General features: G+C 43.3%; 2 protein-coding genes across 4 annotated transcripts in view; both read left to right on the top strand.

Moving 5' to 3' along the window:
- Positions 1–27,806, top strand: part of LOC132895248 (volume-regulated anion channel subunit LRRC8A-like) — an 84,021-nt gene that overhangs the window by 29,831 nt on the left and 26,384 nt on the right. Inside the window, exons 1-2 of one of the 3 annotated variants that reach the window (XM_060935617.1) lie at positions 15,493–15,549; positions 22,531–22,678. In XM_060935617.1, the coding sequence (XP_060791600.1) occupies positions 22,541–22,678 (138 nt within the window). In that variant the 5' untranslated portion in view covers positions 15,493–15,549; positions 22,531–22,540. Of the gene's footprint in view, positions 1–15,492; positions 15,550–22,526; positions 22,679–27,806 lie in introns of those variants that run through there. The other 2 variants (XM_060935616.1, XM_060935618.1) reach the window with 2 other exon arrangements.
- Positions 8,766–9,149, top strand: LOC132895790 (octapeptide-repeat protein T2-like). The gene has a single exon (XM_060936621.1). The coding sequence runs from the start codon at positions 8,766–8,768 to the stop codon at positions 9,147–9,149; it is 384 nt and encodes a 127-aa protein (XP_060792604.1).

Here is a 27,806-nt window from a genome sequence, read left to right as displayed (position 1 = left end):
GAAATCAGGGACGCCGTGTCATTCGGACTAAAGAGGAGAAGGATGACCCAAGTTGTCATCAGTGCTCAGTTCAGAAGCCTGCATCTCTTATGGTATGGGGTTGCATTAGTGCGTGTGGCATGGGCAGCTTACACATCTGGAAAGACACTATCAATGCTGAAAGGTATATCCAGGTTCTAGAGCAACATATGCTCCCATCCAGACGACGTCTCTTTCAGGGAAGACCTTGCATTTTCTAACATGACAATGCCAAATTACATACTGCATCAATTACAGCATCATGGCTGCGTAGAAGAAGGGTCCGGGTACTGAACTGGCCAGCCTGCAGTCCAGATCTTTCACCCATAGAAAACATTTGGCGCATCATAAAACGGAGGATACGACAAAAAAGACCCAAGACGGTTGAGCAACTAGAATCCTACATTAGACAAGAATGGGTTAACATTCCTATCCCTAAACTTGAGCAACTTGTCTCCTCAGTCCCCAGACGTTTACAGACTGTTGTAAAGAGAAAAGGGGATGTCTCACAGTGGTAAACATGGCCTTGTCCCAACTTTTTTGAGATGTGGTGTTGTCATGAAATTTAAAATCACCTGATTTTTCTCTTTAAATGATACATTTTCTCAGTTTAAACATTTTGATATGTCATCTATGTTCTATTCTGAATAAAATATGGAATTTTGAAACTTCATCATTTGCATTCCGTTTTTATTTACAATTTGTACTTTTGTCCCAACTTTTTTGGAATCGGGGTTGTAGATGTGTTACTGGCCAGTGCAGCAACAAGGGAGAAGGTGGATTTACGTTGCATTCGTGGCCCAAGAATGTTCAAACTGCAAAGATTTGGACGTGTTTTGTGAGAAGTTCATGGGCACATTGGGCACCTATGAAGTGGTCTCTCCTCTGCTCTGCACATTTACTGAGGACACGTACGAAACCTCTGACCTGTTCAGGAGCATTGGTTATAAGCCCGTATTGAAAGGGTGCAGTACCAACAATTAAATAAAATTATAAGAAAAGAAAAGTTTTTATTTTATTTATCCTATCTTTTTAAAAAGGAAAGCAAGTTCAGTTTCACCAGTTCTCCTGGAGTGAGAGCCGAGGGTTGTTGGTAAAACCCGGGACGGAACGGGATGTGACTCATTGCTCTGACAGTGACCTCCCCGCGGTTGTTGCTAAAACCAGTGACGTCCTGGGTTTTAGTAATTGCCTGAGCTGAGCAGTAATGGCAGAGTACTCAGTATGGAGAATGAATGGAGCAGCCGTCTGATTTTTCCGCTGGATAGGTTTGCCTCAGCAGCAATATCTCGCCCTTGCATGGAAGAAGTGAATGAACAGAGAACTGAACGAACAACTGAAAGTCCGATTGTTTTGAAACAATCGGCCTTCAAGAAGCGAGAACAAAGATGGGTAAGCTCCGACTCTCATTTGGATACAAAACAACAAAAACGTTGTTTGCCTGCATTTAGATTAATACATGTAACTTGTATTGTGTGTTTAAGTTACCAGTATAAGATTATTTAATTTGCTTCAGAATGTGATTGTCTCAGTTCATCTGATTATTTAATTAGCCTTTTACGTTTCATCAGTGAAAAATGCATGCATGTACATGTATGCTGCATAAGTTATAACACCCATCCTGTTTTAATGAGGGTCAACCCACAATCACTGAAGTCAAATCAGTCTTAGTTGAGCAAGTCGCTAACGGTATTTCTTACTTTCACCATAAATTTTTATTGATATGACTTTGGTCTGTAGCTGTCAATGGCCTCGGCCTTAAAACTGGTTGCTGCTGTGACGTCACGCACTCAGGGCTGGCTGGCTCAGCGGGGCAGCTCCAATGCCAACTTTGCGGTCGATTTTTAACTCTCAAAAAAAAAAAGTATGAATAAAATCCCATTTATGCAGCATACAAGAGTCAAGGATGGAGATACTATCCACTCAGAAATGTATTTAAAAATAAAAGGTTCTGTATATCTGCTTTAAGGAAGCAGCAGTTAGGGAATGGGTGTCCTTGGAAAATCATAGTCCAAAGACAGATAAGACAACAGGCCCTGTGTGTGTGTGTGTGTGTGTGTGTGTGTGTGTGTGTGTGTGTGTGTGTGTGAAGGAGGCAAATGAAGTGCATGACTACGGTGTGTTTTTAATGAACCTAAGTTGGAGAAACAAGAATAATGACCATCAGGATTAATATTTGATGATATTAAAAAGAAGAGTCTGTGGGTAGAATGTCTGACACAAAGTAGACAGACAAACAAAGCAGCCACTTTCATTGGAGTGTGAAGACTTCTGTGGATCTGCATATGTATAGACCCTTTGCAATGACGTCACATTAATGTTAGCAACCGTCGCTACCCTATACCTGGGGGACAGGCAAACTTTTTTGTTGATATACCATTCACGTACTGAAGCCAAGTGAAGGTGTCCAGCATCTGTCGTTGTTGTCCGAAGAAAACTAAAAAAAAAAAAAAAAGCTCTACTACTGGATATTTGGATAATCTAAGTCAGAAAGAAGCAAATGATTATATATGGAGAAATTTTAGTTTATTAGTGGTTATGATCCGTACAAAATTCCTCAAAACGACTGGAATGACCGTGCAGATTTGTAGTCTAGCATTAGCCTTAGCTATGTGTTAGACTACTAGTGCATCTCAAAAAATTAGAATACCATGAAAAAGTTCCTTTTTTCATAATTTAATTCAAAAAGGTAAACTTTCATATATTCTATATTCATTACATGTAAAGTGAAATATTTTAAAGCCTTTTTTTGTTTTAATTTTGATGAGTATGGCTTATAGCTCATGAAAATCAGAAATCCAGTATCTCAAATTATTAGAATATTCCCTAAGATCAATCAAAAAAAGGATTTACAATACAGAAATGTCCAACTTCTGAAAAGTATATTCATTTATACACTCAATACTTAGTTGGGGCTCCTTTCCCATGAATTACTGTATCAGTGCGGTGTGGCATGGAGGTGATCAGTCTGTGGCACTGCTGAGGTGTTATTGAAGCCCAGGTTGCTTGGATAGTGGCCTTCAGTGTATCTGTATTTTTGGGTCGGGTGTTTCTCATCTTCCTCTTGACAATACCCCATAGATTCTCTATGGGGTTCAGGTCAGGCAAGTTGGCTGGCCAATCAAGCACAGTAATATCATGGTCAGCAAACCATTTGGTGGTAGTTTTGGCACTGTGGGTAGGTGCCAAGTCCTGCTGGAAAAGGAAATCAGCATCTCCAAAAAGCTCATCAGCAGATGGAAACATGAAGTGCTCTAAAATCCCCTGGTAGATGGCTGTGTTGACTTTGGACTTGATAAAACACAGTGGACCAACACCAGCAGATGACATGGCACCCCAAATCATCACAGACTGTGGAAACTTCACACTGGGCTTCAAACACCTTGGATTCTGTGCCTCTCCACTCTTCCTCCAGACTCTAGAACCGTGATTTCCAAATTAAATGCAAAATGTACTTTCATCTGAAAAGAGGACTTTGGACCACTGAGCAACAGTCCATTTCTTTCTCTCCTTAGCCCAGATAAGACACTTCTGACATTGTCTCTGGCTCAGGAGTAGCTTGATATTAGGAATGCAAAAGTTGTATCCCCTTTCTTGAAGATGTCTGTTCGTGATGGGTCTTGATACACTGACACCAGCCTCAGTCCACTCCTTGTGAAGCTCTCCCAAGTTCTTAAATCGACTTTTCTTGACAATCCTCTCAAGACTGCGGCCATCCCTGTTGCTTGTGCACCTTTTCCAGCCACCCTTTTCAGCAATGACCTTTTGTGGCTTACCCTCCTTGTGAAGGGCATCAGTGATCATCTTCTGGACAACAGTCACGTCAGCAGTCTTCCCCATGATTGTGGTTGTGTGTACTGAACTAGACCGAGAGATACAGTGTTCATACTGTTTGACTCAAACTTGAAATGAAATATTCTAATATTTTGAGATGGGTTTTTTTGTGTTTTTTGTACTGTATGCCATACTGATTAAAATAGAAAAATGCTTGAAACATTTTAGTTTGTGTAATGAGTATATAATATAACATTTTCACTTTCTTAAATAACTGATGGAAAATATTGAACTTTTTCACAATATTCTAATTTTTTGAGATGCACTAGTATACCCCCCCCCCCCCCCCCCCCAAGAGTCCCATCATAGAAGAACAGTGGGGGGGGGGAAACCCCTATAAAAGCAAGAAAAGCTTCTTTGTGTAAAGAATTTTTCCTGACATCAGCTTTTGGGAAGAGAATATTGTGAAAGCCAAAGTATTTACTCTCAAAGGACTCCTATCTGAACTGTGGGCTAGATCAGTGGTTCTCAAACTGGGGGGGGGGGGCGCAGATATTCGGCGAGTGGGGCGTGTGGTCACAGACCGCTCAGTGGCAAATGCAAGGGACTGGTTTACAGTTGCACCAACAAATAACGAACGTCTTCATCTTCAGTCCAGCCAATGAAAACGAAGTTATTTGAAATTCCAGCAAAGAACTTTTATACGAGATTATTATTTTTTTGTACACGAGATTGCAGACATCGGAAACACACCACTGTGCAATCGAGTCGAACTTGTACCATTGCAACTTTCATATCCATTGCGAGGCACTTGCAGCTAAAAAAAAATGCCAACGCTCTTCCAGTCTGTGCTTCGACAGGCAGTTCAGATGATAAATTACATTTACCCCTTTTCCACCAAATCAGTTCCAGGGCTGGTTCGGAGCTGATGCTGGTTCACAACTCGTTCAACTCGCGAGCCAGCCGAGAACCAGTTTGCTTTTCGATAGCTCGCGGTGCTAAGCGAAGCCACGTCAGTTACGTCGCTACGTTTGCATAAACCTTGGTGCGAATATCGAAGCAAAAACAACACGGAAGCAGCAGCAGCAACAACAGTAATAATAATGATGGATGACTTCGCGTTTGTACAGCTGCTGCTTCTCGTCGCTTAAAAATGGTGATCTTTCGCAGTCTTGTTATTGTTGTTGGTCTTAACAACTCTGCCTGCCCCCCCCCCCCCCCCCCCCCCCCCGCTCCCCCGCTGACGTAAGCGGTTCTTTCCTCTGGCCCAGCAGAGAGTTGGTGCTAGCCTGGAACCGGTTTTTCTGGCCCCAGAGTCTTTGTCAGTGGAAACAGAAAACCCGGTTCCAAACTAAGCACTTTTTTTTTTTTCACATTTTTTTTCCGGGTTCGTAAATCTAAAATCGAACTTGACATTTACGCATTCCCAGGGCTTTCCACTAAGGCTCGTACTACTAGCCAGCCATGACAAATAAGTAGCCAGCCGGGGGGGGGAGTAAACACAAAATAAACTCCTGTGCACGCAGTTCCCAGGATTACATGTATTTTCCACGGACCATTTATTTATTCACTTTACTCCAAATACAAAGTAAAATGGCAGTAGATCATCATCTTTATTTTCTTGCGTATTGCATCATGAGGCGTTCCTGGCTTGTAAATCTCTTATTTTCGGTGCATGACACATTCACGCAGCTGAGCATGCTATGAATTAACAACAACAACGGTCTGCAGTGGTGGCTACACAAACACTCAGCGAACATTTCTCCATTTGTGTATGAAAATACACTCCAACCACTCAGTTTGGTTTCATTTACAACCAACGGTGTCTTTTGATGCCAGCACGTAATTGAACGAGAGAAGACTGGTTTACCGGAGACAAAAAAAGCGTTATCTCTGCTTCTGTTCCCTCCGACAGCCCCGACACACTACTGCCTCCGCTGAGCGCGCGCGCACACACCGCGTGTCGGGGCTGCGGATGAGTTACTCTCCCTTGATCAACGAAGTCGGCGGGGAATTTGTGGTTATTATCGGTACAAACAGCACGAATCACAACTTAAATGAGTGCGGTTCAGTTTGACATTATTGTCAGTCCGTTAGATAAACATTTAATTTTATTAAAATCAAAAATTAATATTTAGAGCCTGTGGACTACAAAAATAAGTCATTAAAGCAGCCGGCTGGACTTAATTGTGTAGTCGGCTATATGGCCGGCAGCCGGCGCTTGTGGAAAACCCTGCATTCCGTGCAGAATATAGAACTGAATCAGCTCTGCGCATGCGTTGTGCGGCACAAAAAAATGGCAGCCACCATGAAGGAAGGAGATCCGGAGTTTTCAAACATTTGCTTAAGTGTGAAATCGCAAAATGGTATTCTAGCGAACAACAAAATAGTAAAAACTCAGAAAAACAAATCATTCAGTGATCATTTTAATAGTGTAATTTCATCCGAACTAGGCCTAACGGTCGATTTAGAACTACAAAAAGTCTGTGTGTCGGACATTTTAAGTACCTTTGTAAAAGTTTTGCAGTGTTGCAGTCAGCATTTAAAATGCTAACAAAGTTTTTGTACAAGTTTCAGTTGATTTAAACTGTCATATTTGATTAAATGTGTCTGCATTTGTAATAAAAAATGTACTGAAAGAAAAAGCAAACACAGCATTTCGATTTCTTATCTTATTCATAAATAAAAAAAATCCCTCCCTCCCCGACTGAATTTTTTTTTTTTTTTTTTGCTCACCCGGTGGACAGGAAACGGATTTTTTTTAAGGAGGGCCCTACCTCCGGTACTCCGGTAGAGTTGTTTTTTTTTTTTTTCCATTCATGTGTTTTGTTTGTTAGCAACTTTTGCAGAAAAAATGTACAGACAGATTTTCATGAAAATTTTACTAGATTGGGCAAAGACATGTATGAAGAACTTTAAATTTTGGAGGTGATCTGGAACCACGTCATGGATCCAGAAATTTTAAAAAGGATATAGGGTAAAATTGAACATTTTCAGTCTCAGACTGTGTTGTCTAACATTGTAATAATACACAACAGTAAAAAAAAAACCCAGCCTAATAATAATAATGGCTTATCTATCTTTTTTCAGGGGGAGGGGCTCAAAGTACACTTGCTACAGTCAAGGGGGGCCCAGATTGCAAATGTTTGAGAACCCCTGGGCTAGATGGTATTCCCAACCCTCTATGTCTCAACAACCCCATGGACATCTAGTTAGAGTTATTTGCACGCTATCATTTACAGTATATGATGATGATGATTGTGAAAACAATATCTGATGTGTTATTTGTAAAATAACAAAATATATTGCTTTAGACTTTCAAACAATATTGTAAGATTTTATCTAATAGTGGATGGTACAATAATTACAAATGCTCACAGAATCCGCACATTCCAGTTGTAGCTAGAGTCATATAGTAACTATAATCACCCTTGTAATAATTTCAATAAACGGTTAATGTTCAGTTCCCTCTTCACTTATTCTCTATTCAAAAGGCACAACTGAGTCACACAGGTCAAGTGTGTAACGGACAGTAACAATTTTATCCAGGATAGTTTTTCTTGCCTTAGTTGATTTGTTTGCATTTCACATGCATGTAGCTGTTGTAGAGTTCAGTCTGTTTGTGTAGAACACTCTTGAACTGTAGGCTCATTACTACACTCTGGCTCCATGGTGACGTTTTGCACAGGACTGTGTTAATATGTAAATAGGGTAATATGGGACGGCCTTGGGCTGAGGTGCCCTTAAGCGAGGCATCTAACTCCCAACTGCTCCCCGGGTGCTGTTAGCATGGCTGCCCACTGCTCTGGGTATATGTGTGTGCTCATTGCTCGTGTGTGTTCACTGCTTCAGATGGGTTAAATGCAGAGATTAAATTTCACAAGTGTGTGATGAGTAAAGTTGTGCTTTCTTTTCTTTATTTCCTCTGATAACAGAAGCAAAGCTTCAGCGCTCTCTGCTCTTAATCTTTTCTGTTCTTTCAGGATATATTGCATGTTATTCCTTCTTGTTTTGCTTGTTTGCTTGTTTGTTTGTTTGTTTGTTTGTTTGTTTGTTTTAGTGAGTTATGTCTGAGTTATTTGAAACCAGTTTGGGTTTTCTGTGTCGAATAAGGAAGCTGCTTCACCTGTAAGGAAATCAAACACTTTCATGAAGAAGCTAACTCGAACGCGAGCAGAAAAAAAAAAACGAGATTCTGAAGCAAATGCTTCTATACTCGCTTCCGAGTTTCTATTTTTTAAAAAAATACATTTTAAATAGAATGACGATTTTCTCTGGAGTTTACAGGCTTAGCTCCTTTGATTGTATTCTCTTTTTAATCACTCATTTCTTCATTGTTCTTGAAGCATTTGCTTCTCTTTAACGTTTTTCTTGATGGCAGGGAGACGGTAATACCCTTTATCTATTTCTTGATTTGAACAACCAAAAACAGCGCAAAAATGGACCATATTGAAGACAGATTTAAGTCTTGCTTACACAAAAGACAGTGTCTGTTTGACCCCTAGGTGTAATTATCATGTGATGCGGAACGTCATGCGCAAGGGGTCTATTCTTCTGCGTGTTTCCGGCCTTGACTTCAGGGACACAAAAAACAAGGTGTTGAAGTGTGTGTGTGTGAGAGAGAGAGAGAGAATATAGGAAAGTCAAGTATTCCACGTGTCCATGAGATGGGCTGCACTGGTCTACTGTTACTTCATGCCTCAGGAAGCTGTTTCAGAGTGGAAAAGGGAGTGAGGGATGGACAGAGGATGGTAGTGGTAGAGGAAGGTGGAGAGTGGGAGAGGCAGACTGGCGCAGACAGTGAGCCACTGATAAGGTGACCGAGGCTGAGAGGTGGAAACTGTTAGGCTGGTGGAGGCAGATATGCAGGGAGAGGGTGACTGAGGAAGAGATGGAGGGAGTTGCAGGGAGGGAGAGTTGGAGACAGAGGGAGGCAGCGATGGAGAGGCAGACAGAGGTGAACAGAAGGAGACATGGAGGGAGGCGGAGAGGTAGACGGAAGCGGAGAGGGAGGCAGATGGGGGGTGGTCGGGAGAGGCGGGTGGAGAGGAACAGGCAAATGGGGGGGTGGTCTGGAGGGGCAGACGGAAGCGGAGAGGAACAGGCAGATGGGCAGTGGTCGGGAGGGGCAGATGGAAGCGGAGAGGAACAGGCAGATGGGCAGTGGTCGGGAGGGGCAGATGGAAGCGGAGAGGAACAGGCAGATGGGCAGTGGTCGGGAGGGGCAGATGGAAGCGGAGAGGAGCAGGCAGATGGGCGGTGGTCGGGAGAGGGAGGCGTGGGTGGAGAGGGAGGCAGGTAGGCTGGCGGAAGCGGAGAGGGAGGAGGCGGGCGGAGAGGCAGATGGGGATGGGTAGACAGAAGCGGCGAGGGAGATGGGGGAGGGGGCGGAGAGGTGGGAGGAGGCGGGCGGAGGGAAACGGGCAGAGAGGCAGATGGGGATGGGTAGACAGAAGCGGCGAGGGGGCGGAGAGGTGGGAGGAGGGAAACAGGCAGATGGGGATGGGCAGATGGAAGTAGAGAGGGAGATGGGGGGAGGCGGGCGGGAGCAGAGAGGGAGATGGGGGGGGTGGGGAGGGGCAGATGGAAGCGGCGAGGGTGGGCGGAGGGAAACAGGCAGATGGGGATGGGCAGACGGAAACAGGCAGGTGTGGAGAGGTAGACGGAAGTGGAGGCAGATAGGGATGGAGAGGCAGGTGGGCGGGGAGAGGTGGGCAGTGAGGTAGACTGAGGTAAACAGAAGCAGAGGCGGAGGGAAACAGTCAGAGAGGCAGACAGAAGCGGAGAGGGAGGCAGATGGGGATGGGCAGAAGGAAGCAGAGAGGGAGGTGGGGAGAGGCAGGCAGGGGGGGAACGGGTGGAGAGGAAAACAGAAGTGCAGAGGGAGATGGAGGGAAACAGGTGGTGAGGCAGGTGCAGAGAGGAAAACAGAAGTGCAGAGGGAGATGGAGGGAAACTGGCAGAGAGGGAGGCAGGCGGAGGTGGGCAGGTGGAAGTGGAGAGGGAGGCAGGGTAGACTGAGGTAAACAGAAGTAGAGGCGGAGGGAAACAGGCAGGTGCGGAGAGGTAGCTGGAAGTGGAGGCAGATGGGGATGGGCAGACAGAAGCAGAGTTGGGGTGGTGGGGAGAGGCAGGCGGGTGGAAGCGGAGAGGTGGGCGGGGAGAGGCGGGCAGTGAGGTAGACTGAGGTAAACAGAAGCAGAGGCGGAGGGAAACAGGCAGAGAGGCAGGTGCGGAGAGGGAGGCAGATGGGGATGGGCAGATGGAAGGAGAGAGGGAGATGTGGGGAGAAACGGGTGGAGAGGCAGGTGCAGAGAGGAAAACAGAAGCACAGAGGGAGATGGGGAGATGGAGGGAAACAGGTGGAGAGGCAGGTGTGATGAGGAAAATAGAAGTGCAGAGGGAGGTGGGGGGGCAGATGGAAGCGGAGAGGGAGATGGAGGCAGAGGGAAGTAAATGGAAGCAGAGACGGAGGTGAGGAGAGGCAGGTGGCAAGGTAGATTGAGGTAAACAGAAACAGGGAGGGATGTGGAGAGAAGCAGGTGGAGGGGAAATGGGCAGAAAGGGAGGTGGGGAGAGGCAGGTAGCGAGGTAGACGGAGGTAAACAAACAGAGGGACTTGGAGAGAGGCAGGTGGAGGGAAACGGGCAGAGAGGGAGGTGTGGAGAGGCAAGTGGCGAGTTAGACTGAGGTAAATGGAAAGAAGAGGGCTTTGGAGAGAGGCGGATGGAGGTGGGGAGATGCAGACGGCGAGGTAGACTGAGGTCAACAGAAATGGAGAGGGACGTGGAGAGAGGCAGGCGGAGGGAAACGGGTAGAGAGGCAGGTGGCGAGGTAGATGGGGGGTAAACAGAAGCAGAGAGGGAGGTGGGGAGAGATCAATGGAGGTAAATGGATGCAGAGAGGGAGGCGGGGGGCAGGCGGGCAGACGGACGTGGAGAGGGAGGTGGAGGCAGACGGACGTGGAGAGGGAGGCGGAGGCAGACGGAAGCAGAGAGGGAGGCGGGGGGATGGAGGCAGACGGAAGCGGCGGAGAGGGAGGCGGGGGGATGGAGGCAGATGGAATCGGAGAGGCAGAGGGAGGTGCGGAGAGGCAGACGGAAGCAAAGGCGGAGAGGAGGAGGTAGACTGACGATGATGGAGACAAACAGATAAAAAACGCAAACCCTTTTTACACAACCTGTTCGAGGTAGATCGCTTACCCCTTTATTCCGTCTCGCATTCTGTCTGAAACGTCCGAATGCAGAACAGGTCTGTGTTGTTCTGCCTCTGACCTACAATAGGACAGAGGTGTGATATGGTTGACACTGACGTTCTTCTTTCCAAAAATGGTACAAATTCAAATGTCTCAAACAAAAGTCTACTTGCTTTTCTGCCTCAAATCACCACCTACTTCTCTTCACTTTCTCAACATATTTCTGATTGTGCGCGCACACGCGCACACACTGACTGCATGAGTCTCTCCACATTTCTCTTCTTCTTTCACCCTTCCACTTTGCACCTGTCTCTCTCTTTCTCGCTTTTATTTAACTCAAGTTATTATTTACATGTTGCATATGATGCCTAGCAGCTTTACTTGTCTTTAAAGAGTGGTATAAATGCGCACACCTAATAAAAGCATCTCAATTCTCAGTTCACCTGGTGCTGATTTTAAAGCAATGTCGATAGGCTCAGGATATTCATATTTCTGATGTCAACACGTCACCCTTGACGCTGACACTCCTTTGTGATGTCACTCCTCTGGTTTTGGAACGCTGATTCACAGTGTAATGGCACACACTGGCACGGCTTCATGCCGACTTTATTTGGTTCGAAGTAAATCGCTAAAGCTGGAATATTGATGTGTCTTCTTGACACCAATATTGCAGAAAGAAATATTTTGTAAAAGGGGCTATGGAGAGGCACGGATAGTGAGATATAGACAGGCAGAAAGAGAAAGATGGAGTGAGACAGAGACACAGCTACGCACGCAGATAGTCAAAAGATGAGACAAACACACACAAACTTGTGGTGTCATTCGTTATACACGCTGTAAGCAAACCTTTATCAAAGCACACACACACGCACGCTGTTACCAGTAAAGTGAATTGGATTCAATTGAACGAAGAAGCACAGGGAGGAGGAACGTGGGAACATCAGTAGGGCAATAGTGAGAGATCTGTGTATGCATTGGGGGGGTGCACGTGCACGCCTGTTTACTGGATACCCGCCTCAAATAGTGTGATTAGTCTGCAGTGCTGGGAAAAGAGCCGCCCAGGGACTGACTACACTCAACACACAGACATGCACACAAAGAGATGGACACCGAAGAGCAAGTGAATGAAAGAGAGCGGAGACTTTGTGAATACAGTCTGTCCCTTGCTAAGAGCATCTCTCTCTCTCTCTCTCACACACACACACCCCATTTATTTGATGGGGATTTGAAAAGAAATGCTTGAGAAGTAGGTGCGTTTTATTTTTTGCTAATGTGTGGCTAACCAACAAAATGTAGCCGTATACAGCAACTAGCAATCACACTACCAGTTTTCCACCACTCCGTTTTAGCAGCATTTGCATTGTGAGGTAAAGTATGCCTTTCATTCCCACCATCAGAATGAGTGTGTGGGATGATGATTGTGCAGGAGTTGGCGTAGAGACGTCATTCTGTCTGCACTGAGTCACTTTTCCTGACCCCCATGATCTCACACACGCACACTTGTACGGTTCAACTGGAAGAAATTTCACTCCCTCTATGAAATCTCGCTTCCTCTTTCCCTGTCTTTTTTTTTTTTTTTTTCTATAACAACATTTACCCTCCATGTTTTTTCTTTTTAACTCCGTGTCCCACACTGCCCTCCTTTTCTCCCTTTTCCTTTCTTCTTTTTCCTCCTCACGTTAACCCATAGCTATTTAATCACAAGAGTTGGAGCAAATGCTTGTATGGTAATGCCAGGGCTCAACAAATGTTTGTCAAAGGGATTTATCAGAATGGCTGACTGCTTAAAGTCGTTTATATTTTTTATACACAGATTTAGCCATGCTGGAACTCAGTAGTGCAAGCTGCCAAATATTTACTCAGTGAATTGATTCATCATGGATCTGGGTCAGCTAATCAGTTTAAGTACCCGTGAAAGCCATGACTGCTTTTTACTGGTTTAAAAAAAAAAATCACTTCTAAATATAAACTTGCTTGTAGTTGCGATGTAAGGGTCCATCAACAAAATTGATCATTCAAAAAAAATAAAAACAGTATTTGAATGAAAGCTTATCTAAGTATTCCTCTTAGCTTGAATCAAGGAGTAAGCGGTGAAAGTTACAAGTAGGTTTATATCTCACATGCATGCACACATTATTTCTTTTCATATATGTTGTGTCAGGTCCTCGAGTCATCATCTCGCTTTCAGTGCGGAGTCAAATTCTAGAAAGGGTCGATTCAGTGATTCCTGCCACGCACGGTGGTGTAGTGGTTAGCGCTGTCGCCTCACAGCAAGAAGGTCCGGGTTCGAGCCCCGTGGCCGGCGAGGGCCTTTCTGTGCGGAGTTTGCATGTGCTCCCCGTGTCCGTGTGGGTTTCCTCCGGGTGCTCTGGTTTCCCCCACAGTCCAAAGACATGCAGGTTAGGTTAACTGGTGACTCTAAATTGACCGTAGGTGTGAATGTGAGTGTGAATGGTTGTCTGTGTCAATGACTACGTTCAGACTGCACCCTGAAACGACCCATATCCGATTTTTTTTTGCCCATATGCGACCTGTATCCGATTTGTTATTGACAATCTGAACGACACAGATCCGATTTTTTTCACATGGATATGTGGTCCTAATTCCGATGCATATCCGTTATTTTCACATGCGACTGCAGTCTGACCGGACAGGTCGCATTCATGCGACCTACACGTCATCAACAAGAGACAAACGTCACTATTCTGCGTTGGCTAATCTCGCCTCTTTGGTGGAAAACAACATTTTGTACAGTTTTCAGAATTTAAATAGACTTTTTTATAGAATTGATCAAGCTAATGGTGGATTTGGTAGGGACCTGGATGTTGATTTGTTAGCCTGATTAAATAAAACAGTTTCTATAAGAGTGATTCCACGCTTATGGGTACTGAAATGGGGACATGAACTTATTCACCTAAAACCATTTCTTTTTTTACCATCAGGTCACAAAACATGTAATCTTTAATGAATGATATGTTAAAAGATAACTTTAATTTTCTGAGATGTAATAAAAACATATTTATATGCCAAAGTCAAGCCTATGAGTTCCAAAATGATGTCTGTTACATTACTTCTGTTACGATTGTCCATCTCGCGTCTGTTACAAATTAATTACAATCTAGCTATATACCATGTTAATCTTATTGAAAGAATGTGTATATGTTTATTCTACTACACGTTTATTAATTATATTTGCTAAAACATCACCTTCCTATGTTTCAAAAAGTCATTCTACATTGTTAAAATTGAGAATATATATGTCCACAACACTTCTGTTATGTTCTGACTTTGGCATATAAATATGTTTTTATTACATCTCAGAAAATTAAAGTTATCTTTTAACATATCATTCATTAAAGATTACATGTTTTGTGACCTGATGGTAAAAAAAGAGAAATGGTTTTAGGTGAATTTTTAAAAATAAGTTCATGTCCCCATTTCAGTACCCATAAGCGTGGAATCACTCATAACTGATTTATAACTTAAACCATCCTGTATTACAAGATTATAAGATTGTTCTGGAAATTTCCAGTAATTTGACACCTTCGGTCTCATTAGTCTGCTGCCCACATTAATCAGATTATTGTGTGAGTTCCGCCGCCGCCACAAAAACCACATCGCCAGGTCTCGCCTCATCTCCATGCTTTACTCGCAAACTTGAAGAGTGCGCTTTTTTTTTTTGTTTACGTATTACGTAGATGTGCTTATTACGTGTCAATTTGCGCATGCAGGACACTTTTGGGTCGTTTTCCGTTCATATTGGAGATCGCATACAAGTCTCATATAATTGGTAATGTGAACGGCCTAATAAAAAAATCGGATTTCACAACAAATCGGATATGGGTCGTTTCAGGTTACAGTCTGAACGTAGTGTATGTGTCAGCCCTGTGATGACCTGGTGACTTGTCCAGGGTGTACCCCGCCTTTCGCCCGTAGTCAGCTGGGATAGGCTCCAGCTTGCCTGCGACCCTGTAGGACAGGATAAAGCGGCTAGAGATAATGAGATGAGACACCTGCCACGCAAAATGAATTCAGCCTCTGAGTATTACATTCAGAGAGACAGCCAGTGGATATTGGCCTTTATTTTAAGTTTGACTGGGCAGCTGATGTGTCCTGCATATTCTAGGCACCTGAGTGGTGCAACAGAAAAGCATTCAGCCTGCCGTCACATGTTCAGATACTGATGATGGTACAGCAATCTGTAAACAGCGGCCAAGAGAGTAAAATTGGCGTCATGGTGGAATAGATCGCACCTTTGTAGACCTTCCAAGGTATTATTTTTTCAGTCTTTTCAACACAGTGTCTCCTGACCTTATGATGATCTTCTGGAGTTCCTGTCTTTCACTCTACTGAATAGGATTGTGAGCATCTCTGTTGAGTAACCTGCTTAATCAAGATGGCTCTTGTCCTTCCTTCTACTGTTGCTGATCTGTATTGTAAAAATTTTCTTTCATGTTTTTACAGCCATCGTGCGTTGATCGTTGTGTGTCTGGCCAGTGTTTGTGACATCTGACCTTTTCCTCCATGAAGTCCATCACGTAAAGCAGGGGCTCGCAACTAAGGTATTAGGCAGAGACCCGTCCACCCGTAAATTTGACGGGCGATTGCCGATTTCAACGGGCAAGTATACACACAGACGGATACTGAAACGGACGATAATGCCGAAAATTTTCGCACATGAATACTCCCACATGTCATCCGATAAATCCAGTTATGTTCTGCCATCATTTACAAATCGTAAGAAACACAGTTTAATACGAAAAATACTGAAAACTTGAAATGAAAAATCAGAATATTTCATCGCTTCCCTCTTCGCTCGCCGCTACTGAGGGAATCCTGGTTAGTTTCTTTTCCTCCGCTTAGTAATATGCTTAAATTCAGCGGGTCGTCTGGTCTGATCTGAGGTCGCGTTCGGATGGGGTTTTCGAAAAAGGGAGAGGGGCCCTCCCCTTCAGGCGGCCTCTCGTCGTTCCGACCCCCGGCCTCAGCCTGAGCCTCTCGCGCCCGTGGCCGCGACCCCGTCTCGTCCCGGTCCGGGGCGCGCGCGGGCAGCCAGAGTGGAAGGATCCACCGGCAGCTGCGCGCGTCCGCGGGGGGTGGGCCGAGGCGTTCGCACGGCGTGACGCGGGAGGCGCGTGTTGGGAGGTCGGGGGAGAGAGCCTTGAGAGGCGCGAGGCGCATCTGGGTTTAGGAGGACGGGGGGGGGTCGCCGTCCGATCGATTGGGATAGCGACCCTCAGACAGGCAAGAGGAGAATTTCTTGCCTTCAAGCGACTAGTATACCAGAACAGGTTCTCAACAGATGGTGATGATGAATGGCAGGAAGAGGGTCATTTTGCAAGACCAACTCAGCTCATGAAGATGATATTTGGAGGTCCAAACATGCCAAATCAGCGGCTCTATCCAAGCATGTTTCACCTCATGTCAATGGCAATATGTGTGCTTGTTGGCAATGCAGAGGCTGAGCGAGTCTTTTCTGTTCAGAACAGGATCAAAACCAAGTTGAGAACAAAATTAAGTATAGTTAGGCTGGAACAGCTTATCAGACAAAGCTACGAAAAGTTAGATCGTCAGGAATTTGACTTTGATGCAGCAGCCGACCGATTCTTGCAGGCCCCTAGACGTCTGTAATCTTTGTGTAAACCAAAGAAACTCAGTTCCCGTTCTTTCAAAGTTAATTTTAATTTTTGAGTAGTTTGGTCAAAATATTATGGATGACAGTCAGTGACAGACATTCTGCGATTTAATTTGTGCCACGTAAAATAGAATACTGTTGGGTTTTTTTTTTTTTTTTATTCAATACTGTAACTAGATCAAAAGATTATATACAATTCATTGTTGTTTATTTTCTTTTCACTTTTGTTACCAAATCAAACACCATACATACATCTGATACATTCAGGAGTGAAACTGAAAAAAATACAAAGTAAAAATATGCAATATTTCTGATCAAAAATTACACGCCATTTCACCCTGAAAATGTCCTAGAATGCAGGAAATTAAGTCTAAATTTCAAAAATTGTCTGGGGGGGCATGCCCCCAGACCCCCCTAGAGGGACTTCGCGCCTGTGGCACTCATCAGGATTATATAAAATATTATTTTTGACTGGTAATTTTCTTTTACTGCCTAATACCCTACTCGCAACCTTTTCTGCTTTGAGGCCCACCTATTCATACTTGTAATGAGTCGGGGCCCATTAAAAAAAAGATCCCCAACTATTTTGGCTCCTCTGTTTTATCAGAATCTAATAATCTATTGTGATGTGTATTAATGGGACGCAACATCGCTCCCTGTTACAGATGGGAGCTCAGGAATTGGAAAATAAATGCAATAAAAACAAACTCTCTCTAACTGTAGGCGTTTTTAAAATTGTATGGATGTGCCAGAAGCCAACATAAAACCATGCATGCAGAACATTCTCACTCAAAAGGGATTTTTCCAACAGTGGAGTCTGATCGATTAACACACAAACTTATTGTCATGTTTGTGTACAGCAAACAAGCAAGTTATTAAAACCAAGAAGTACACTCAAAAGACGTGGCTATAGAAACCACTCAATGGGATTAGATCCTTACACGCTAACAAAGAAGGATTTTTCCTATGAAAGAAAAATTTACGAGCTAAATTTGACATTAGTCGAATAAATTTTGATCCTGTTGTAGCCGGAACTAAATACAAAGACAATAGTCATGCACACTATTAATTAACTTAATGTGAAGATAATTAACAGATTGTTTTTATTTTTAGTAGTTTGTATTTATCATTATTTGTATCTGTACATGCATGACCCCACCAGCTCTACTGATCAACTTATGTTTAAATAAAGTTATTAATTTATTATGAGTTGGAAAATTATCCATCCGTTGAGTTCCCCGACATCTCTAACTACCTGCTGCTGCAGACATCGTTCTACACGGACACACAGATGAAAACCCGGAAGAGCATGGAGGTGTACAACTTTATATATGTGGCTGGGTTGAAGATCTGGGGATCAGGACACAAGATAAATCCTGTATCATTTTTACCTGAGTAAGGAGGAATTTCTGGGCTTTGTACGCGTTTTTGTGATGGTTGCTAGGATGCTAGAAGTTCTAGTATCGGGTGTAAACAAACCATAGCCGCTCGATTCTCAATCCTCCCTGCTCTTCTTTTCTCTTCCCAGCAGATCCATATAATTTACCCACAAACTTCATCTCATCTCATTATCTCTAGCCGCTTTACCCTTCTACAGGGTCGCAGGCAAGCTGGAGCCTATCCCAGCTGACTATGGGCGGAAGGCGGGGTACACCCTGGACAAGTCGCCAGGTCATCACAGGGCTGCACATAGACACAGACAACCATTCACACTCACATTCACACCTACGGTCAATTTAGAGTCACCAGTTAACCTAACCTGCATGTCTTTGGACTGTGGGGGGAAACCGGAGCACCCGGAGGAAACCCACGCGGACACGGGGAGAACATGCAAACTCCGCACAGAAGGGCCCTCGCCGGCCACGGGGCTCGAACCTGGACCTTCTTGCTGTGAGGCGACAGTGCTAACCACTACACCACCGTGCTGCCCACCCACAAACTTTATTTATTTATTTGGTCCACTGCACATGCATGCTGTGTGCGCGTGTGCGTGCGGGGGTTAAATGCAAAGGAGGGACATGGCAAAAATAAAAACTTGTTGTTCTTAATTTACCCACAAATGTATTTATTCCACTTGAAAGGTGTATGTTAAACCAGCTACTGGATTTGGGACGCTATGACATCCTGAACTATTTAGTATTTAGCTTCAGACTTGGAAAAAAAATTCACGGCCCACTAATGGGCCGCATGCCAGTGGTTGAGAGAAACAGATGTAAAGCATTCATTTCAAGGAGGCAGTGTACTTGCATCGGCAAACACACACTTTGTTCAGGATGACTCAGACTGGGGGAAGCTGTGAGTAATTTAGCCACTTCAATCTGGCAACCACACTACAGGGCAGAAATACAGTGGTGCTTGAAAGTTTGTGAACCCTTTAGAATTTTCTATATTTCTGCATAAATATGACCTAAAACAACATCAGGTTTTCACACAAGTCCTAAAAGTAGATAAAGAGAATGCGGTTAAACAAATGAGACAAAAATATTATACTTGGTCATTTATTTATTGAGGAAAATGATCCAATATTACATATCTGTGAGTGGCAAATGTATGTGGACCTCTAGGATTAGCAGTTAATTTGAAGGTGAAATTGGAGTCAGGTGTTTTCAATCAATGGGATGACAATCAGGTGTGAGTGGGCACCCTGTTTTATTTAGGCCCTGTCCACACGGCAATGGATTCAGGTGAATCTGATAAAATTGTTTATCGTTTCGGCCTGGCGTCCACACGGCACCGGCGTTTTGGGTGCCCCACAACAATATTTTTTGAGAACGGGTTCCAAAGTGGAAAAATCTGGCAACGGCGCCGTCGCGAAGTCGTCTGGATGAGTAGAACGGATTTGTTTACGATGACGTCACAAGCACATGACTAGAACAAGCAGCACTCTCGCTGTTTTGTATGAACCACTGCATTGCATTCACTTTTGTATACAGCTTTTCTTTTAAATAAACAAGCAACTGAACCATTTCTTGAATTTCTTTTTTTTTTTTATTGGATAAGACTGCTTTTCAAAATGTTCACACACAATATAAAAAGTTATATAAATTATATAAAAATGCTTTTCAAAATGTTCACACACAATAAGAAAATTAAGTTATACAAAACTATGCACACTAATAAAACTAATTTGTACACACAGAAGGCATGATTTCCTCGCATAGTCGCAGCCATCTTCTTGTGTGTTTGTTCCTGAGAACACCTGTTCACGTCGGGTAGAAGAAGGGGTTTATGCGCATGCGTCCTACTTCTTCTATTGTTCTGGTGTCTCCGATGGGACCGTCTTACAGCGCACGTAGAGGTGTGGCATGTGTATTGCATCGTTTTCAGCAAGCGTTGCGTTGCCATATGTACCTGATATTTTACTGATCCGTTGCCCATGTGGACGCGATATTTTTAAAAAAAAAATCCCGTTGTCGTGTGGATGTAGCCTTAAAGAACAGGGATCTATCAAAGTCTGATCTTCACAACACGTTTGTGGAAGTGTATCATGGCATGAACAAAGGAGATTTCTGAGGACCTCAGAAAAAGTGTTGTTGATGTTCATCAGGCTGGAAAAGGTTACAAAACTATCTCTAAAGAGTTTGGACTCCATCAATCCACAGTCAGACAGATTGTGTACAAATGGAGGAAATTCAAGACCATTGTTACCCTCCCCAGGAGTGGTCGACCAACAAAGATCACTCCAAGAGCAAGGCGTGTAATAGTTGGTGAGGCCTCTCTCATATTGGCTAATGTTCATGAGTCCACCATCAGGAGAACACTGAACAACAATGGTGTGCATGGCAGGGTTGCAAGGAGAAAGCCACTGCTCTCCAAAAAGAACATTGCTGCTCATCTGCAGTTTGCTAAAGATCACATGGACAAGCCAGAAGGCTATTGGAAAAATGTTTTGTGGACAGATGAGACCAAAATAGAACTTTTTGGTTTCAATGATAAATTGTGTGTATCAAGATAAATCTTTATTTCGTAAAGACCATTAATATCATAAACACAAAGTATTTATGTAGCATTTCTTGATTGTATCCCCTTAAGTTTGTTTGTATGCCTGCAATTCTTATAGCTTGGCCCTGTTGTAAACAAGTTTTTCCATTTCTCAATATTTTAAATAGATGAAATGTGGTGTATAATTGATGGTAAAGTGAACCGAGTGCCTGCCATAATGGACTTGTTGCTGGATGATTAAATAAACAATAGCAACGTGCGTCAGTAGGATCTGAATGATGTTGAACAAGTGCTTTTTGTGTCCTATTAGCAAGTGTTTTGTTTTTGTGCGTGAGCGTCCATTAATTTGACTGGCTATATTATCTGAGGTGATTTATGCAATTCAGACATGGTGCTAAAGAATTAAGTCTAAACTGGAGACAGTAAGAAGTGCAGCAAGACTAAGAGCTTTCAGGCCATCCTTAAAAAAAAATCCGTTTCCTGTCCACCGGGTGAGCAAAAAAATTTTCAGTCGGGAGGGAGGGATTTTTTATATATAGATAGATAGATAGATGGATGGATGGATAAGAAATCGCAATGCTGTTTGCTTTTTCTTTCAGTACTTTTTTATTACAAAAGCAGACACATTTAATAAAATGACAGTTTAATCAACTGAACCTTGTACAAAAACTTTGTTAGCATTTTAAATGCTGACTGCAACATTTGCAAAACTTTTACAAAGGTACTTAAAATGTCCGACACACGGACTTTTTGTAGTTCTAAATCGACCGTTAGGCCTAGTTCGGATGAAATTACACTATTAAAATGATCACTGAATGATTTTGTTTTTCTGAATCTTTACTATTTTGTTGTTCGCTAGAATACCATTTTGCGATTTCACACTTGAGCAAATGTTTGAAAACTCCGGATCTCCTTCCTTCATGGTGGCTGCCATTTTTTTTTGTGCCGCACGGCGCATGCACAGAGCTGATTCAATTCTATATTCTGCGCGGAATCGAATGTGTAAATGTCAAGTTTGAGTTTAGATTTATGAACCTGAAAAAAAAAATGACGAAAAACCTGGGGGCGTCGTGGATAAGGCACCATACCATAAATCCGGGGACCCGGGTTCGATTCCGACCCGAGGTCATTTCCCGATCCCTCCCCGTCTCTCTCTCTCTCCTGCTCATTTCCTGTCTTGACATTGTCCTATCCAATAAAGGTGAAGAAAAAAGCCCAAAAAATATCTTGAAAAAAAAAAGTCAACCGCACAAATGGCACTCACCCGGCCAGTGGACCGGAAACGGAACATTTTTTTAATAATGGCCTCACACTTGCAGTTTTACTGTACGTGGGAATTCAGTGTTTGATAATGTACAAGAGGCAGATTGCTGCTGCAGTCTGTTGGGATATTAGGACCAAGACGTGGTTTGTCCGAATGATTTATTCTGTACTTGGTGTAACCTCTTGCCATCAGACCAGCTGGAAGCCAAACACTGCTCTCTCTCTCAGACATAAACCATATTTTTCATGAAGTGACATGTTGCTGATCTTTCTTTCCTGCCAAAATCCTGAGAAAGCTGCAGCTTAACAAGCACTCGTATAAATGAAGACAAATGTACACGGGACGTACAATTCACAGCACTCATTTTTAATAACCACACTTGCCAATGTACACTCAGGTGAGCCTTAATCAGATTAGTTGTATTGTTGGAACATGCTGTAGTTCTTCTTCGTGGTATTTACTACTTCTCCTCAGAGCTGAGTGTGTCGTCTGCTTTGCTTTGATAAGTAATCGCAAAATAAGTCCAGATCACTGTTTACTTTCAGCACCGCATACATTAGGAGTAGGTCACATTCATGTGTCCATGTGCCCCTCCAAAAAAAAATCACCCCTGATGTTCAATTCAGTTTGCGAAAAGACATCAATTTACAACTAATACCCCCCCAATATCTCTCTCTCTCTCTCTCTCTTTCTCTCTCACAGGTAAGCCGTCATGATTCCCGTAACAGAGTTGCGTTATTTTGCTGAGACGCAGCCGGCGTATCGGATCCTGAAGCCATGGTGGGATGTTTTCACCGACTACATTTCCATTGTCATGCTGATGATTGCTGTGTTCGGGGGCACTCTGCAGGTCTGCCTTTCTATCCATCTATCCATTTCTCTCTCTCTCTCTCCCTCTCTCTCTCTCTCTCTCTTTCTCCTCTTTCAGGCTTGCTTGTTTTTAAAGTGAATTCTGATTTATTTGTTTGTTTGATTTTTTTTTTTTACAAATGAAAAATGGATGAAACGTCTAAAAGACAGCGCTGCCATGTTATCATGAATGTGAAAAGATGAAAGGAGATTAAGGAAATAAATATACAGCTATTTTATGCAACACTTCAGCACTGTGTATGTCTTAATACACACTCATCTTCTGAACATTATTTAATTGAAACACACTGACTTCATACTGTCTTTCAGGAAACTTTGTTTAAAATGCTCTTGGATGGAAACATAGCTCTTCCTGTTTTTCTAACACACCCATTCCAACGACTTGATGGCTTGTTGATGAGCTGGGTGAGCTCCAGCAGCAGACATGATTCCACTACCCTGATCTGAACTTGTATTAGCCTGTATTCCCAACCTTAAAGGAGATACGCAGAGCCTTTTATTTTTAAATAAATTTCTGAGTGGATAGTATCTCCACCCTTGACTCTTGTATGCTGCATCAATGGGAATAAAAATATATATATTTTTGAGAGTTAAAATCGACCGCAAAGTTGGCATTCGAGCTGCCCTGCTGAGCCAGCCAGCCCTGAGCGCGTGACATCACAGCGGTAACCGGTTTTAAGGCCGAGGCCTTTGACAGCTATAGACCAAGGTCATATCAATAAAAATTTATGGTGAAAGTAAGAAATACCGTTACCCACTTGCTCAACTAAGACTGATTTGACTTCAGTGATTGTGGGTTGACTGTCATTTAAAACAGGATAGGTGTTATAACTTATCCAACATACATGTACATGCATGCATTTTCACTGATAAAACGTAAAAGGCTAATTAAATAATCAGATGAACTGAGACAATCACATTCTGAAGCAAATTAAATCATCTTGTACCGGTAACTTAAACACACAATACAAGTTACATGCATTAATCTAAATGCAGGTAAACAACGTGCCCTTTTTTTTTTTTTTATCCAAATGAGAGTTGGAGCTTACCTGTCTGTGTTCTCACTTCTTGAAGGCCGATCTTGTGGCCCATTGTTTTGAAAAAATCTGACTTTCAGTTGTTTGTTCAGTTCTCCGTTCATTCGCTTCTTCCACGTAAGGGCGAGATGGCAGCAATATCCAGTTTAGAAATAAGATGTCTGCTCCACTCATTAACTTTTCTTCATACTGTGTATTCTGCCATTACTGCTGGGCTCAGGCAATTACTAAAACCCAGGATGGAACGGGATGTCACCGGTTTTAGCAACAACTGCGGGGAGGTCACTGCCCGAGCGATGTTTCATCCCGGGTTTTAGCAAAAACCCTCGGCTCACTCCGGGAGGACTGGCGCAACTGAACTCATTTTCCTTTAAAGGTGTCATTCCACGACAAACCGTTTAATACTTCCTCTTTTTGAAATACCATAGGTCACTCCGAGTTGCATATGCATGCTGCACGTGAAAATGTTCTTCTACCCCCATTCCCTGTATTAGCCTATGAAAGAAAATAGACGAAAAAACGAGCGAATCAGAAAAAGCCCTACAAACTTGCGTCACTTCGAAAATTAGTAGTCATGGCCTCACCCATAACCCACTGGAGGGAGCGTCACAGTGCTATCAGCCAATCAGAAGCGATATGTTTACATGTCATGAATATTCATGAGTAAGAGCTGAAATCCTGTCGTTCTCTCCCCACCCACTCCTCCACCAAACTAGAACAGCCTGAAACAGGAGCATCACAGTACTTTTTTTTTTTTTTTCCCCACAGGGCATTCATTCATACTAGAGACCACCGCACAATTAATGAAAAAACGATGCAATGACACCTTTAAAAAATAAATAAATCAAATAAATACTTTCCCTTTCTTGTAGTTTTCTTTAATTGTTGATACTGCACCCTCTTTCAATACGGGCTTATAGCCGATGCTCCTCAACAGATCAGAGGTCTCGTACGAGTCTTCAGTAAAATGTGCAGAGCAGAGGAGAGACCACTTCATAGGCGTCCAATGTGCCCATGAATGTCTCGCAAAACGTGTCCAAATCTTTGCAGTTTGAACATTCTTGGGTCATGAATGCAATGTAAATCCACCTTCTGTCATGTTGCTGTACCGGCCATCAACAGATCTACGTGGCATGGCAATAAATTAGCTCAAAATGGAGGATCGGAGTTGCAGTCAGCTCCGTGTTTTAGTATAGCAGCAGTGGCGATGAGACCAATAGACTTCCTGTTGTGACATTACGGACCGCTACCTAATATAAATCACTTTAATCGTAAAAAATGACTATATTAGATTTTATTGTTAACGCTTAAAACTATTCCTGTGCCATTCTTGAGGTCTCAAGGCATTTATAAATGAAAGTGAGGCCATGACTCTGCGTATATGCTTTAAGGTTAAAATCAGCTCCCCACTGGGTGTCTGAAAGTAAATGCCCTCTCTAGACTGCACAATCATACAGTTTCCTTTAGCTTTTTACCAGCCACAAGGCCAAGCTTACTTTAGGGCAGAGCTCTTCAACTGGCAGACCACAATCCATATGCTGTACATACTGTAGCACAGCTGACCAATGTAGGAAAAAAACCTGGCTTTAGTTCTGCATGTCCAACTGTCAAACCATTGAGCTGTTGCAGATTCTCCATTTACCCCATCCAATGCTATTATGTAAGTTTTGACTGAATCAGAGACTAGCAACAGCGTGAGCTAGAGAGGTCCAAAAGTTCTTCTCTTCCATTTACGCTTTACCAAAGTGACGACTTGCTAAAGCAAACTTGTTGAAAACCTATTTAAAGATGAATGAACGGGGGGGCGGCACGGTGGTGTAGTGGTTAGCGCTGTCGCCTCACAGCAAGAAGGTCCTGGGTTCAAGCCCAGCAGCCAGCGAGGGCCTTTCTGTGTGGAGTTTGCATGCTCTCGCCGTGTACGCTTCCTCCGGGTGCTCCGGTTTCCCCCACTGTCCAAAGACGTGCAGGCTAGGCTAATTGGTGGCTCTAAATTGACCGTAGGTGTGTGTGTGAATGGTTGTCTGTGTTAGCCCTGTGATGACCTGGCGACTTGTCCAGGGTGTACCCCGCCTCTCGCCCATAGTCAGCTGGGATAGACTCCAGCTTGCCTGCGACCCTGTTGGACAGTATAAGCGGCTACAGATGATGGATGGATGAACAGGCAACTTCAAAACAGCCATGTCATCACTTTAGAGTAGAGGTGTGCATCACGACAAAAAGTCATACGCTACGTTCACACTGCAAGGCTTAATGCTCAATTCCGATTTTTTTGTGAAATCCGATTTTTTTGTGAGGTCGTTCACATTAACAAATATATGCGACTTGTATGTGATCCTCAGTATGAACGAAAAGCGACCTAAAAGTGTTCCGCATGCGCACTGCAGGATACGACGACGTCACACGCAGTGAGCATGGCCAGTGTTTACGGAAGTAAAACCGCCTGGTTGCGGTATGACCCATCCAGTCTAGCTTGAATAGCTGTATCCCCCCAAATGGAAATCAGCTCCCTAACCTCTGCGTCCTTCCATTGAGAAGATTCAGAACCTTCACAGCCCGAAGCGTCCCTCGCATTGATGTCATGCGCAGGGGCGCAGATACGTTTTTTGAACTGGGGGGGACAAAAAACTGGGGGGGGACAAAGCTGCCAGCAAACCAACCCCGATATGCCTGTCAAACTTGTTGTGGGTTACCATAGCAACCAAGCTCGAGCTCGCAACCTGTGCAGTCTGCGCAGCTCAACCAACCGAATATCAGTCTTTGTTTTGTTTTATGTGAATTGTTGCAACTATGTATACACTGCTGTGCACCTCAATAAACCGAATGGTAATTAGTCTTTTGATTTTTCCGTGAGGTTTGCCTTATGCAAAGAAAGACAGCATAGACGTTTTTTCCTCCCTATAAGTGGGGGGGACCGAGCGAGGTGAATTTAAATCTGGGTGGGACGAGTCCCACCCTCTATCTGCGCCCGTGATTATGCGCCATGTTGTTGTAACTTTTTTTGAGAGACCCGCCGCCTACTTCAGCGCAGAATAGTGACGTTTGTGGCTTGTTGATGACGTGTAAGTCGGATGAATGCGACCTGGCGGTTCAGACTGAAGTCGCATATGAAAAGAGCGGATAGGAATCGGAATTAGGACCACATATCCAAACGGCCTGGGTCAGATTTGAAAAAATCGGATCTGTGTCGTTCATATTGTCAATAAAAGATCGGATACAGGTCACATATGGGCGAAAAGATCGGATTTGAGTCACTTCAGCCTGCAGTGTGAACGTAGCCATAGTTGGTAGCTTTTCGTTTTTACTTAAATACAGGCAATCTGATATGAAGCTTATGGGACAAAAGGTCATTTAACATGGGAATGAACAGGTTGCCTTACTTAAGAAGACTGTTCAAATCAGCACTCTAATTAAATAGTAATGAAATTCTACTTCCTTATTCATTTCTAACACTTAGACAGTATAGTCAAAAGTTTGGACACCAAGACTCATTAATGTTTTTCTGTATTTTGACTCTTTTCTACATTGTAGAACAATACTGAAGATGTTAAAACTATGAAATAACACATGGAATTATGTGGAAAACAAAAAACGTAAAAAACGAAACGTTTCATATTTTTAGATTCTTCAAAGTAGCCAGCGTTTACCTTGATGGCGCTTTGCACACTGTTGGCATCTTCTTAACCAGCTTCATTAGGTAGTCACCTAGAATGCATTTCAATTAACAGGTGTGCCTCGTCAAAAGTTAATTAGTGCAATTTCTTGCCTTCTTAATGCGTTTGAGAAAATCCAACAGTAAATGGTAAATAATAAAAATGCAGTAAATAGCTGTATTCCACAACTGTCGTAATCCATATTATGTCAAGAACGGCTCAGCTAAGTAAAGAGAAACAACATCCATCATTACTTGAAGACATGAAGTGTCTTAATGAATAAAAAATAAAGAAAACCCACTTAATTAGAAGGTGTGTCCAAACTTTTGACTAGGACTGAATTGAAAAGGCCCACTGCCTGTGTTCATCCGCACAATTTCTCACTACCAGTGAAACATCTAGCAATGGGGTTAATGCCATT

This window comes from Neoarius graeffei, chromosome 12 (genome assembly GCF_027579695.1).
Source record: "Neoarius graeffei isolate fNeoGra1 chromosome 12, fNeoGra1.pri, whole genome shotgun sequence".
NCBI lineage: Eukaryota > Metazoa > Chordata > Actinopteri > Siluriformes > Ariidae > Neoarius > Neoarius graeffei.
Note: the sequence above shows the minus strand (reverse complement) of the source record. Positions and strands in the feature narration are given on the sequence as shown.